This window comes from Poecilia reticulata, chromosome 1, assembly GCF_904066995.2.
Source record: "Poecilia reticulata chromosome 1, P_reticulata-male-v2, whole genome shotgun sequence".
Taxonomy (NCBI): Eukaryota; Metazoa; Chordata; class Actinopteri; order Cyprinodontiformes; family Poeciliidae; genus Poecilia; species Poecilia reticulata.
Window position 1 is genome coordinate 17,431,396 of NC_088830.1, and position 11,659 is coordinate 17,443,054.

General features: G+C 41.0%; 1 protein-coding gene across 5 annotated transcripts; it reads right to left on the reverse strand.

Annotated features, from left to right (window-relative positions):
• Nucleotides 1-1,084: 1,084 nt before the first annotated feature.
• scrn2 (secernin 2) lies at nt 1,085-10,598 on the reverse strand. 5 transcript variants are annotated; one of them, XR_533506.3, is made up of 10 exons: nt 10,427-10,598; nt 9,599-9,761; nt 7,739-7,920; nt 7,209-7,408; nt 5,953-6,168; nt 5,665-5,830; nt 5,241-5,421; nt 2,873-3,029; nt 2,591-2,637; nt 1,085-1,503 (listed from the first exon to the last, which is right to left on the reverse strand). XR_533506.3 is itself a non-coding variant. In XM_008406697.3 (10 exons), the coding sequence occupies exons 2-8, from the start codon at nt 9,758-9,760 to the stop codon at nt 2,877-2,879; spliced, it is 1,260 nt and encodes a 419-aa protein (XP_008404919.1). In that variant the 5' UTR covers nt 9,761; nt 10,427-10,598; the 3' UTR covers nt 1,085-1,503; nt 2,591-2,634; nt 2,873-2,876. The 5 variants fall into 5 exon arrangements, 4 of the variants coding, with proteins under 4 accessions (XP_008404919.1, XP_008404906.1, XP_081463628.1 ...); XM_008406697.3 differs by having other exon boundaries at nt 2,591-2,634; XM_008406684.3 differs by lacking the exon at nt 2,591-2,637.
• Between the last annotated feature and the right edge of the window lie 1,061 nt (nt 10,599-11,659).

Genomic DNA, 11,659 nt, shown 5'->3' on the forward strand with positions numbered 1-11,659 from the left:
TTTTGGAGTCTTCTGACCACAGTACCTTCTTCCATGCATTTGTCTGGTCTCCTACATGGCTTGTGGTAGATTGTAGAGAGGGTTTATTTTTGACCGTCCTTTTTCCAGTTTTCCATAAGGGTCAGACACACAACTAATCCTGTCAACGTATTTACCCACCTGAGCTGTTGATCTTTTATCTCCTTCAGAGTTGTGCATGCATCTTGGCAGCTTCCCTGATAAATACTCTCCTTTTCCAGGCAGTAAATGTAGCCAGATGGTATCGTCTTTGTGGGTTTGAAGATGTCCAATGCTCTTTCCATTTTCAGTTGATGGGTTTAAAAACTAGCCCTACTGTAAACCTCTCCACCACTTTTACCCCAACCCGTCTGCTGTGCTTATTCCTTGGTCTTAGCATTATTTGACCTGTAAGAAACCTCTGGCATCTTCACAGAACAGCCATAGCTATAGAGGGATAAAATTTCACACAGACTATATTTACACATTAGACAGCAGAAGGTGATTGGTTGCATTGGATTTTATTTAGGGTAATTTAAAATCGCACAAATTTTACCATAAATGTTCTGCTTTTCCAAGTAAAAATAAGCATATTTATGTCTTTTGTAATATTTGATACAGAAATGTTATATTTTTAGCCGTGTTTAAGCATAAGCATCCACCTACAGCGGGTAAATCCTTATTTTTAATTGAGGGGTTGTGCTTTTTTTGTTCTTCAAAACAATTTACATCAGTTAGATGATATTTAACTTATTGTTTCAAGAAATACCATTGTCCAGCGCTCTTTCGGGTGCTTTTGCTGGGAGTCACATTTTGAGAAATCAACTTCTCGTATATATTTTAATGTACCATATCGATGTGAAGTTTATTACCAGTAGCGCTTTTACTAAAATAGTTCTATACAGAGTGCATTTGCAATCAGTATAGAGTGCAACTGCCATAAATCCTCTCTCGGAAAAGAATAATTATTCTATCCTATTTGCTTATTTAAGCAAACATTCTGGCAGACTGATCAACACGTTACCTACCCATCATTAGCTTAGGTGTGAACCAAAACAGAAAAACAGAGGCAAGCTATACAACACACTTTGGACAGGCTATGCACTTCCTTTATTACAGGTCTCCCTATGGGCAGCCTTCAAACCAGATGACCACTCATTCATCTGCAGCAGCAAACAAACGTTTAAACAAATGCCTACTCAGAGTATTTGTGTAACAATCACACAGCTCTACATGAGCGCCCGTGTAGTCTACATCAGTATACTCACTAATGAGGTGCAGTCATTGCTCCCCGGGTGATACGGATGATAAATGTGCTCCAATTGCATGTGCAGCTCAGACATTCCGTCTGCGTTTAATGATGGATTGGGGTCAGAAATGCAGGTTGCATAAGTGAGGCAGTGGCCAACCAGACGAAGAAAGGAACACAGGAGATTTTTCTTTTTAATAGTCCCAGGGCCTTCTCCTGCCACGCCATGAGTGCTGGGGAGTGTCCACCTGAGGGAGCTGTAACAAAGGACAAAACCATGAACACACCCTAGTGATCAGAAGTAGAAAGTTGACAAAAGTTCTGCACTGAAGAAGACTTGCTAACAACCTGGCATTTGCTGATATAGATATAAAAATGGTTAGGGCAGAGTTTATTACACACACACACGTCCATTTGGATCCTTTTTTAGATTATGTTACTAAGGGGGGAGAGGAGAATATGGCTACAACAAGTCAAAGGTGACATGCTATGAAGAACAAATGAAAATAATTTTGATACACAAAGAAAATTCCCAAGTCACACTAGTGGAAACATCTCCACAGTCTGGTGTAGGGATGGTTGCTTCAATGCACCAGGGCAATTTTACTCTGAAAAAAGTATATCTCAATATTGTATTCTAATTGCAAGATTGATTTCATTAAATTGCATCAAAGTAGACAAGCCACTTCAATGGAACGAGAGCCTGTGCTTGTATGACCTTCAGCCATTTGGATTATTTGTGTCTGAGTAGGTGTGCAGCTGTGTGTCTGTGTTGAGCAGTTATGTGTATGAAAACTTTCTAAAGGTGAAACGTTGTTAGAATGGTACAAAGGGTGGAAAGCTTGCAACACTCAGAGGTTAAGACCAGAAAAGGACAAATTGCAGAAAGACACCAACTCAGAGCAGTCATACAGCCAACACAAAGGCAGGTTGTCAGTGACACACAGGATAATCATCCCACAGACCAAAGAGGCACAGATAGAGAAGGAAAGGCACTGAACCCCCGCCTCAACACCACTTCTATGTCTCACAGTGCAGAACAAGACTGGAACACCACTCCACTGGCAGCCGGGCTCCTGCATAAGCCCCCAGAGACCTCCACACCACCCAACAGGATCCCAGCATGACCAAGGGAGGGAGAGCACGGTGCCATTTTCCCCTGTGACCAATATTAGGGATTCCCACCATAGCCCAGCTTAGGCACAGGCTGAGAGCCCAGCTTAGGCACAGGCTGAGAACCCATCATGCTCAGACATAGACCAAACCGCCACAAAAAGAACACGCAGCCCCCCCCAAACCAACCATCCCGAAAAGATGTCGTCAGAGATCCCAGGCCATTCCTATCTGGTCGAACCAGCCGCTTTTGTTTATGTGTTAAAGTAGGAAACCTGCTAAAAACATAAAAGACAACAGCCATGCCCAGATTAGCTCCTCCTTCCTTTGGAAAGTAATTTCTAATAATTAGTAAACCTGACAAGGAAATTCATTGTCACAGATTTGAATATTCTTTACCGTGTTAAAGAATATTCAATGTTACCTTGAATGTTTAAACTTTGTGAATACCAAACCAAATTAGTCATTCATGCACAAGATTCAAAACTTAGAAGAGCTCTTGATGCCTCCCACCTTCTCACTGGTAGAACTTAATCTCTGTGTCCACACAATCAAAGAACAGGTCCCCCAGTTCGTCTCCTGGTATCTCTCCGCTGAGCATGGCTGAGATCTCGCTCAGACACTGCGACTCCAGATCCCTCAGGATGTCGTAGACGGCTAAACCTTCATCCTGCGGCAGACGCACGACACACACAGACGTCTGAGTGTCAACACCACCTGGGTCAGATGGCACTCACAAATCATTTGTTTAAGCTTACAGAAGCAGCGGCAATCTGACTCATCTGCAAAACGCAGTAAAAATGTGTATTTTTGTTGTCCAAGTCTGACACATTTGTTGGAGATCTATAGAAAATATTCTTTTAAAAACTTCCCATTTAGATATCTGTAATTGTCGTTTCTCATATTGTTGCTCTTTTCTTTTCTTTTTACTTTTTTTTTTTTTAGCAGTGTGGTTTTATCAAGAAACACCAAACTTCCTGAGTCTAACTCAGCTAGACATCCACAGCTGTGGAAATATTAATAACAGCAAAAACACAACCGTTGTTGAACAATCTGTTTCCTCTCAACAACTGATGTGCTGTAAAGGAAAAGGTTGAGACTGATGCCTCCAAATGTGTTAATAAAACTGTGATATAATAGTAGGAAAATATTTTTGGATGAGTGGATGTTCTTATACCTCTTATGTCACTGTAAAAAAACAAAATAAACTTTTATCCCTGGAGTCCCCATGAAAGAATATCTGCGGTTTAAATATTTGGGTTTGTAGTTGGTGGTTATCTTACAGTCTCATTTCCTTTTTAACTTAAGCTTGTTTTGTTTTTTGTTTTTGCTCTCCACACACCTGGTTTTCATATCTAATTACCGCACATGCTTTACTTTAATTGCTGTCTTCTGAGAGTATATTTTCTGCTTGGCTTCCTTTGTCAAACACCAGGTTTATACGGTAAACTAAGTTATTTCCCAAGGAGCCATTTCAGTTGTAGTTTAAACGAACATCATGGATCTGAATTTTAGAACAGACTTCGTTAGATCTGGTCAAATTAAGAACTTGTACTCAAGATGATGTCCAGACAACATGATGATACATTTACGTGTGAAAACCTAACAACTTGAATAAATTACAATTCTCCAAGGAAGTGCAAGACAGAACTCCCCGACAACGATGTAACAGACTCGGATGGGTTATTGTATTAATAAATGAAAATATCATTAGAAACTGCTCTACACTCAAGTTTTCTATTCTTTATAATAAAATTAGTTATACGATCTGAAACAAAACTGATTTTTTTTTAAATTAAAGAGGAAAGACTTTCACTTTGTACTGGCAGAAATACACAGGTCATACCTGCATTTCATTAGTGTTGAATTATGTGGTGTTATAAATTATGGTAATTTGATATCTTTACAGCTTTTTATCACAACAGCTTTTTTTTTATTGTAATGTATTATACACACAAATACTGCCTTGGTCATCTTTCTAAACCAAGGTCCCTGAACTTTTAATCATTTTTAAATTAAAATAAAGGTATGAGATCATTCTGAGTGAAATAAACACCGCATGGGTTATTTTAGATTCTTTTTATGGTGAGCAATGTCAGTCCAAACGGGACACTGGACTGTCTGTGACCTGTTTACCTTCTAAATTACACACTGAATCCCAGACGGCACATTAGCTAAAAAAACCTACAGAAAAAAAAAAAAAACTCTGCTCTTTGGAGACATTCTTCATGGCCCTCTTAGACAAGTGATACCTTTAGTTACTTTGTAAAGTTATTTTACAAAGTAAAATAACTTTACAATAACTGCGTCTCGTCTACTGTGAGAAAATTTTGGCTGTGCGACCGCTGCACACATTATCTACTAGTAGCACGTCAGGTTTCTTGATTCGTCATGCTTCCTTAGATTAAACTGGTCAAACAGGAACCAGAACCATAATAAATGGAAATAGACATTGTATATAGTCTCAAAGCATAACTCAAAATTCAGTATGAGAGATTTGAGCTTTTCTGAAATTACTCACTAGTTTGCAAACATTGAGGCTAAATAGCAATTTATAGATATGAGGTGGAGCTACAAATTTGCAAACTGGTGAACCCACCATAAGCGACTAGTAAACATAGCGATTTTAAACGTCATCTAGCAGTCACTGTCAAACTTGGGCTTTATTTATTCGAGTCTGTGCCTAGAGTGGCCAATACGCCACTTAAACATACAACTGAAGATCAAATTTAAAGTAGTTTCTTTGCTAAGATGCTTGTTATGTTGTGTTGGAGCAGCTGAAATGCCAAGATCTGATTTCTGTGTAACTGGGATGCTGTTAATGTCCAACACAGATGGTCTCTGTCAAAAAGGTTAATAATATCGTAAGTCGTTCCCCCACCGGTTTGGACTCCATGGTGTTGAGCGCCACCTGGTGGGCCTTGTAGAGATCGTGTCTGCGATCCACCCGGCTCTGAAAGCGCGGCTGCTTCCTGACGGGGTCGCTTGGTCCGAACTGCGGAGAGACCACCCTCAGGACCGGGGTGGGACAGTCCGAGAATATAAAAGGCTTGAATATAGACCTGAGGAGGTGTGGGGTGTTGGTGAGGGGGAAACAGAGATTGATAGATTCAAAAGAGAGTACGCTGATGTGGAGCAGCCCATAGAGTCATTTTAAAGTCAAACCCAAGGCTTGGTATTTTCTAGACAGATGCCAAAGAGTCTGTACTTCAAAATAAAAATGTGCAAAGGGTTTGCTGTACAGTAGACTTTTACATGTCATCCCAACATAGCCTAACTGCTTCTGGCTGTAGCTTGAGACAAACCTGGATGGGTCTGGGGTGGCGGTGAAGAAGTGAATGCAGGGAAGACTAGTGTCTCTTGGCAGGACAGACACCATGCTGCCTGTGGTGCAAAATCCTCCAGAGTCCATGCAGATGCCACTGGGTTTATCCCTTAAAATGGTCATCATCACCTCCGCCGTCACTGAGCCTGAACAACACAAAGCGATCAGCATCTTTACTGGGTTTCATTGCACAGATTTGCTTTTACAAATGCCATAACTAAAACAATGATGAATGAAAATCATAAAAATGGTACTGTGGTACATCTACCATCGTGCTGTTGGAGCAGTTCTGTGCCTCCCTTGTAGCGCTTCTTGGCCAACTCCATCCTGGCCGGAGGGTTTTCAGGACTAAACACCTGAGAGAAGTTGAACTCTCCCTGGCCATCCCACCAGCCCTGGTCCTTGGCCACGCTTCGTAGCTCTGGATGCTCTGCTGAGATCTCAGTGTGGATGGTTAATTGATTGGAAATGTTCTTTACGCCCTCTGAAAAGACAAGCCACATGTTGTTGTTTTTTTTAAATCAACAGGCTTAAATAAAATCCAAAATCTTTCTTCCTTCAAAACGTTAGCTTCACTAATTACTGAGAAAGTCCAAACATATTCCCTGGCCTGACGGGATGCGTAATCTATGCAACAACTTCAGAGATTGATCCTTTAAGCAGAATTTGCCCAAAGTGAGCATGCAAAAGGGTATACATCATCAATTTTAAAACGTATCCTTTTCAATTGTGTTCAGACTTGCTGCTCATTGTATTCATTTCCATGACCAAAATTGAGTAATAATTAAAAAGGAAGGGAACAAGCAAGAGCAAGGCAGTGAGATCCCAACTCAAAGTTTCTGAAAAATGATGTAACACTTAGAAAGTCATATCCAGGCATTAGTGCAACACAAAGCAAACCCAAGACAAAAGTGGCAATAGTTAAGTCTAATAAAGGTAAAAAAAACACTGTAGTTTTTGCACTTACATTTTTTTTTAGAAGATTATCAACCACACCTGTCACACTATGTGGTCTGACACATAATTCTGTAGTTAGTTTAGTTTGCTGACCCTAAATACTCATTGTAAGCTCATGCTTTACATTTGGTTGATGTAAGCGAAATTACAATTCTGACATGCAATCAGACTGCAGCTACAAATGCGTTTTCCTCCATTTAGCTCAGGCACCTAGAAAATGATGCAGCTGAAGCTAATTATCATGTAAATTTATGCAGGAGGATCATCTGGTGATTGATTTAATATGATATGTGGACCTAAGCAACGTTTTGTGCTGAGACAGGACAAAAAATGGAAATTGCTGTATAACTCCAGATGATGTCACCATCCATATATGGCAATCATGTCCTGTTTTTAACAAGTGAGGGTCTAACAAAAGCTTTTTGTAGATAAAAAATGCTTTCAAACTTACAAACCTGATTTGAAGAACAATGGAAAGGTCGATTAGGACTTATTTGTGCTTAATACTTTCAAAAATGTGCAGGATTTATGGCTCTAAAAACCAATATGTTCCCTCTAAAAACTGACCTGAGACTTTCTGCGCCACCCAGAGTCTTCCAGCGGTTTCGAGCACCCAGGCCTCACTGCGGTCCACCAGAAGGAAGGTGTTGTGGTAGCTGAAGGGTTCTGGTTCCTCCTTGCACTGCCCGCCCTGGCCATGCTGCTCCAAGAGGTCAGTGATGGCTGTCAGTGCTGCCCAGGCACTGTCGCCACGTTCCAGCCCGAGCCTGAAGGTCAAACCCAAGCTGATCACTGAAATGCAGTTTGGGGGCTATGCTTTATGTAGAGAGTGTTTGGATTGTGGTTCTTCTTGGTTTGAGGCAGCTCTGAAAGCTAGAGGAGTATTTTTCTATGCAAATATGAATCGAAATGAGCCACACTTAGCTTACTTAACTTAAATTAGCCATCACAACATGCACATGACAATCTACACAGCTCTACAAAGAGGATTGCTTTCTCCAAGTGTACAATATTTAATAACAACAATGAAAGATCGGTAACTTTTAATGTTTTATCAAAATGAATCAGAGTAATTTGAAAATGCTTCAGCAGCTCACCGGACAAGGTCCATGCCCAGCAAAGCCTCTCCAGGGACCACAGGCTCTCGGGTCCAGACTGCCTCGTTCCCAATGCACACTCCTTGGTCATTAGCTCCCATTTCGGCGCCCCACAGCCAGGCTGGTTTACTGAGGACGACGGCATAGGTCCTCTCCACTTGAGGGATCTGGATGTACGTGCACTGAAGAAAAAAATAATTAATGGGAGAACAAAACCACCTTTGATTATAAAGAAGTTAAATGACATTGTACAGTTGAGTTAGAAGCCAAAATACTTCTAAATCAACTCGGTTGAGTTAGAAGTACTGGGTGCAATATAGTACAGTACTGTATTTTATCCAGAGCGCAAAGATGGCAGCTATTAGACTACGATCCTAAAGACTGAAAGATGTGAGAGAAAAATGTTTCTCTCCTCTGTATCAAAAGGTATTTAAGGAAAGAGTGGAACCATCTGTAAATAATTTCAAATAGTAGCATCACAAGTGAGGCAAAACATAGCAGTATTTCCAGCGAGGACTAACTGAGAAACAAAAGATGTAAAGTCCTGGGTAGAGCTAAAACCCGGATCTTGACCTCAGTGAGATGGAACGGTGTAGCTTTAAACAGGTTCTATATGTAGGAAACCCCTAAACATCTCACAGCAAAACTGAGGAGTGGGAAAAATGTTCCTGAGAACAATGTTATAGAAGAGTAAGTCATGGCTACAGGAAGCACTAACACTAAGCTAATTCGGAGCTAAGGTGTTCTAGATTTATGTTAGGGTTTTATTTAAAAACTAGGTTAATTCAGGTATTATTTGTAATTAGACTACATTCCAATGATAAACAATTCTATAGATGAAGATTTTAACTTTTTTTTTTAATGAATGAATATTTCATGGGATGCTCTAACATTTGTACATCAATGTATTTCCTGAAAGGTATTCATTGTGTTTGAAATTAAACGACACTTTTGGTTGCATTTAAATGTCACTTCAGTTTTGAAATTACTCCACCAGAAGGCTGATGTCACCACATCAGGAGGATGGCGGGACATGAGCATTGATGAGGCTTTAAAATGACCGAATTACCAAACTATGCATACCGATATCTCAAACACGCGGACGAGAGGGAATGACGCTTGTATTGACGTAAACTGCTTTCACCTATGAACACTGTAGATGGTCATAAATATGCAGTACGTTCAGTTTGTTTGGGACTTTTTCTGCTGTTGCTGTTCAGACACGTACTTCACAGTATGAGGCTTTTCGCTGGAGATGAGCTCTAACAGCACAAATACGATGGGGGGGAGGGTGGCTGTGGTCTCTGTAAAAGTGCTGTGTTTTCTTTATGGCGTGTCAAGAATTGTGAATGGATTTTCTTGATTACTTCTTGCTTTGACAACAATATTACCAGCATTTAACCGCACCAACAGCTTGCAGCAAAAGGCGGTAAGATATTTACGTGGCGGAGCTGAAATGTTCTGTAACCGTTCCGAATTTTATACATAAAAAAATTTTAAAAACCAGGTTTCCTTTTCCTTGAACTTCACAGTTATGCAGTACTTTGAGAATGCCTGTCATACAAAATCTCAGTAAAACAGGTTTGCGGTTGTGGCGGTATGTGTGAATGCTTGGTGTGAATACTTTTGTAAAAACGTTAAGCCACAAGAGCAGCCATTATCCAGTGCAACTATTGTTCAAAACAACTTCATTTAAATACAAGCCAGGCTCCCTGTAAATCCAAGTCACTCCTCTGTGTATTTACTGTAGCGGTTTTAAATGAACCGTGGTGACCTTCTGATCCCACTCTGCCAACCCACACTGATGGGTTAAAGAGGGAAAGGGGGCGCTTTGGCTGCAGCAGTAGTCTCCAGATTTACCTCCAGCGTGGATCCTGGAGGATGAGACGCTGCAGGGTGGTAGACCACCTCCTGCACCTCATCTCGGGGACGGTCTGAGTTCTTCCCAAAAATCACGTGGTCATCGCGAGAACCGGGGGGTAAAGAAACAAAACAATCACATGACGTGGGAGCCTGTGCCATCCTGCAACAACAACAAAACAAACAAACAAACAAAAAAAAAGCAAAAGAAACAGTGAGGAAGAGCTGCAGCTTAAAACATGCCAAATAAGCACTTTCTAGAGTAAACAACCCCGAGAGTCTGACAAGAGTGTTTGACATCCAGCACGAAGGAGCGAGCCTCCGCCCTTTAACCAAAAAGTGCACGTGAGGCGTCAAGAGGAAGGGACCTCCGTTGCCCCACTACTCGCAGAAGAAAGTCCGCTTCCGTCGGTGACACTGAACATCACGCACGGATTAGGTGGCAGTCTTGTGCAGAGCACTTCATAGACCGTAATCTCCACAAATCCGAGCCCCATGTTGCTTTATTACCGCTCCTGGCACGCATTTGCCATCGCGAATCGCTTTCGATCCGGAAATAACGCGTGAGGGGGGGAGCAAAAGGAAAAAAGTGTGCCGAGGGGCAGGAGCGGCGTGTTTAACACAGCTCGCTGCTTGCGAACGGCAGTGCTTATTACCGGAGTTAAGGCCCTGCGCTGAGCTGCCACTGCCCGAGCTGTCGCTTCGGCTCTGCTTATTTCCAGGAAATAAAGAGGGGGAGTTAAAAATCAGAGGGAGTGGGGCTGGATTTGGACGGACCACGGCGTCTAAAAACTACAACTAAGAGTGCAGTTGCGGGAATAAATTTACCTGTGTTTTTAATTTTTCGGTGGTGGGAGCGGACGGTCAGCGGGGAGAAGACAGGCAGGTTGTAGAAACCGAGTCACGTGACCGAGAAATCCAAAGGTCTGTACTTAAAGGTCTCGTCTCGTCTGGCCACAAACAGCTCATCGTCTGTCAAGAGTCCGGTTCACAGTGATGATGCAGCTTTTTTTTTCTTTTTCTTTTTCTTTTCTTTTTTTTTATTTTATTTTTATCACGGGTCTGTCTCTTACTGGCTGCAAACTCACAGCTGACGTCGCATTTGCAATCACAGGAATCCCTGCAAGTTTCCACCAAAATGTGCAATCTTTGAAAAGTACAGAGATATGTGTGAATCTGGTTACATAGCTGCTGTTGTTAGCCTTGCTTAAAATTTCAACCGTTATTGAGTTGCGGCAAGAGGAAAGACAATGTCGAAAAATAAAGCAATTAAACACTTTGTTTGCAAACAGCCAGTGTGGAACATGGTAGTGGCAGAATCATGCTGTGTGGCGTCATGAGAACTTTGGGGGCGGGGGGTGGGTGCATTTGTATTCTATGCTTCAGGTCTCTTATGAATTGATTTAACCTGGCTTTTTAGTTACTTTTAGTTAGACCTTTCTTTATTTTATTTTAATTTCTGAAGGGTGTTCAATTTAGCTCCAGTTTATTTGCCACTTTTTTTCTGACTTCTCTTTTTATAATACCATAGAAAATGTGCATATCAGAAAAACCTGTGTTGAAAGTTGGAGTTAAAAATGCCAAAAATGGTACTGTATATGTGTTTGGAGGTCTATAAAAGAGACTGAGCAGGAATATTGCTAATGATTCAACTAAAGTTCCTCTGGTTGTTGTGAGACAGGTTTCAGTTTGAATTACTCATACACAAATCATAAATATTTTCCTGTCTGTTCACAGCCTAATGTTTCTGTGTTTTTTGTTTCCTTTGCTGGACTTTGATTTTTTTTAATTCTTTTGATTTTCCTAATTAAATTGACCATAAATTATTAACTTGGCAGTCTCCTGTCTGTGTTTGAGTCTTCCACATCCACAACAATTTTCAAAACTAATACTTCATATGCATCTAAACATTACATCCCTACCAAAAAAGCATGGTGGTGGCAGCATCTTGCTCTGGGATGTCATATTCTAGAGCTCTGTGTGTTCATTTTGTGTCTGTGTAGGGTACTTTAGGTTTTTACTATGTTGTTTAGTGTTTTTATATTTATAGTTGTATGCTTT

Coding starts and splice junctions, on each gene's coding strand:
- scrn2 (XM_008406684.3), bottom strand. CDS start 9,760: ATGGCACAGGCTCCCACGTCATGTGATTGTTTTGTTTCTTTACCCCCC. Junction 7,409..7,738: donor CTGGGCATGGACCTTGTCCG/GTGAGCTGCTGA, acceptor TTTGACCTTCAG/GCTCGGGCTGGAACGTGGCG. Junction 3,030..5,240: donor ACACCATGGAGTCCAAACCG/GTGGGGGAACGA, acceptor CGTCTGCCGCAG/GATGAAGGTTTAGCCGTCTA.